A 2,773-nucleotide genomic window follows, 5' to 3' on the forward strand; every position below is an offset into this window, starting at 1 on the left:
ATCTTCAGATATAATATTGTAACTTATGATTCGCATGTTGTCTACTTGTCTCCGAAAACAGGTCAAGCTAATTGCAATTTACTGCAATGAATTCAATGCAATCCGACAAATTACAGATAACGATCCCCATTTACATAATGCAAGATCCTTTTAGGATCATTATAACATGTTCAAGTGCCGTAACATGACCGTAACACGCAAATTATTGTGTCAAAATGGTGCTAATGAACATAACTGTTACCACGAAATTAAACTCTATTATTAATGTAATGGAGCACAAAATAGATTTAGTAAAAAGTGCTAAACACGTCTTTATCGTAAATCATTTCCTAGAATTTGAAATTCTTTATACAATTTTCGATAATAACAATGATTCAGATTTATAAGAAGCGATGTAACGAGTAAGGATAACCATGAAAAAATTAAAACAGATTATAAAAACAGTTATATTGATTATAAGCTCATTTTAAGGCTCCAAATATGTTAGTAGTAATCAATTGGACAAGGTTTCTTACAAGCTTTGTATGTTCCTTCATTGCAGATGTAGTTTCTAACTTTTTTCGCCAAAGGACAATCCAGTCTCCCACAGGGACCGTGTACGTCTCTCCTATTGACGAATTGTCCAGCTTCATATTTTCCTTTCACCGTTACGCCAGGGACAAACACTTCCTCATTATCTCTGAACTCAAGTCGTTTTGGACAGTTTGTTCCTCCACAAGGTCCTTTGGGGAATCCCATAGCTAATATCACTAATTCGCTATCAGTGAATGGAGCAATATATTGTTCGTATACTTTATGTTCTTCTACAGGTTTAATGGGTTCCAGCGTAATATATGAAGCTCCAAATAAATGTGCAATAGGTGGTATTGCATCTACTTCTGTACCCTCCCAATGCCTGACCACTTCTATATCTTTTGAGTTATGATCGTCTTGTAAATATTTTCTAGCGGGAATTCTTTCCATTTCAGGCAGTGTGACAAAATAGCTCAAAATCCTATTTCCCAAACAAGTCAAGCGTATAAAAAGCTCAACTTCACCACAAGGTTTTAAATCTTCTTCACATTGCAGAGGTTTCGCTAGCTCAACTGTGTTCGCTACTATTTCTGATTTTGTAGTCACTCTGTATTCGGCCTGCTCCATGTTTACAGCATTCAATTCGGCAGATTTTTGTAGACAGTCGTAAAATGATTCATGCCATTCAATCGTGCAAAATCCTATACAGTTCATTTGTTCATCCCTATTCCAAACTACCACGTGTATCGGTGTCTTTTTCATAATTTCTTCCAATTTAGACGGTCTAGATAAAAAAATTACTGAATTTCCAACCCCAAAAAATGGTGGTGTTGGCAAAGGGTCTGATGGCAAACTTAGTTTTACTGGTGGAATTCCTTTTGGCTTTTTACCTTTTTTCCCTTTCTTTTTAGGTTTTTTCGCTTTCCCTTTTTTCTTTTTACCTGCAGGTTCTGGAGGTGGAGGTGGTACAAAGTTATCATGAGCGACATAGAAATCAAAAACTGGAAGACAATTCATTTGCACCGTACAACTTTGCATGAACTTAATTTCTTCTTCTGATGGCATAGGGGGTTCCTTTCCTTTTTTGCCCTTCTTTCCTTTTTTACCTTTAGGTTTTTTAGGTTTTCCTTTACCTTTGCCTTTTTTACCTTTTGTGGCAGCTTCTAGGGCAGCCAGTCTCTCTGCTTCCTTTCTCCTTTCTTCTTCTAATTTTAATTCGTCCTCATCTTTTTCTGGTGGTTCAATTTTCAGTATTATTTTTCTGACAAAGGCTTCGATCATAAATATTTGCTCCATGATTTTGATTTCTGAAAGTGAATTTAATTTTGAATTAATCTGAGTATTAATAAAAAGGTAGTTAATGAGAGTATTTAATTATGATCAGATTTATTTTACAGTTCTTCATTTGTAGTTCCTTTGTTTACATCACTTGACCCTGATCCAGAGAGTGTAAGTCTAAATCATCTAATTGGAGCATGTAATCAAGCTCAATTATAAGAGTAAAGACAACATTAGCTACAACCTACAAGTGTATCTCAATTAACATTACTCTCTTTCGAATGCTCTACTGTCATTTTATGTAATAGTAGAGTCAATAATGTATTTTGCAATAATTAGTATCTGCAATCTATGGTATACTTACATGTTATTTTTGTCCACAGGAGTGCAAATTATTTTAAGTATAGAAAACAATAATTTATACTCAAACATATTTTGAGTAAGTTTTTCTTATTGGTAAATTAATGATGATTGATGAAAACATTTCAAATTTTGTTGTAACAGAATTTTTTTACAAAACATGATCCAAAAGTCAAAACATAGACATATTGATCATTGACATAAGAAACAATATTGATACTATTGATAGACATCAAAATATCCCTTTTTTATATTTTTATTAAAGTATAGCAAAGATTTGAACTAGATAATGCTTTTTGTCACCAAACATAATGTTATTTACATTTTAAATAATTTTCATTTTCATATAGACCTATTGCCGTAGGTTTCTAAAGCTTGTTAATTCAATTTTTTAAGGGATTTTGGTCCACCACACATTCCCACCACTGTATCCCTGTGTCGCCAGAATCGACAGTGGTATCCAACCCTTTGATATGATCTGAGGGAGCCTGAGGAACATGCTAAAGCTGTCTCGAGACCCGAAATGAATTTAATCGAAAGAAAATAGAGTAAAAAGAGTTTTGTGAAAAAAGAAACGCTTGAAGGCACGGAAATTCCTAGCGCTGTCGACGAGATTACCGTA

The 2,773-nt window shown here is 34.0% G+C and overlaps 1 protein-coding gene across 1 annotated transcript; it reads right to left on the bottom strand.

Moving 5' to 3' along the window:
* Positions 1-428: 428 nt before the first annotated feature.
* Positions 429-2,246, bottom strand: LOC121736118. Its single transcript, XM_042127173.1, has 2 exons — positions 2,156-2,246; positions 429-1,820 (listed from the first exon to the last, which is right to left on the bottom strand). Exon 2 carries the CDS (start codon positions 1,807-1,809, stop codon positions 484-486), a length of 1,326 nt encoding a protein of 441 aa, XP_041983107.1. The 5' UTR covers positions 1,810-1,820; positions 2,156-2,246; the 3' UTR covers positions 429-483.
* Positions 2,247-2,773: the final 527 nt, after the last annotated feature.

The sequence above is a fragment of the Aricia agestis genome, chromosome 18, assembly GCF_905147365.1.
Source record: "Aricia agestis chromosome 18, ilAriAges1.1, whole genome shotgun sequence".
NCBI classification, from domain to species: domain Eukaryota; kingdom Metazoa; phylum Arthropoda; class Insecta; order Lepidoptera; family Lycaenidae; genus Aricia; species Aricia agestis.

What these genes read in the sequence shown, in the direction of transcription:
- LOC121736118 (XM_042127173.1), bottom strand. Translation starts at nt 1,809, where the DNA reads ATGGAGCAAATATTTATGATCGAAGCCTTTGTCAGAAAAATAATACTG.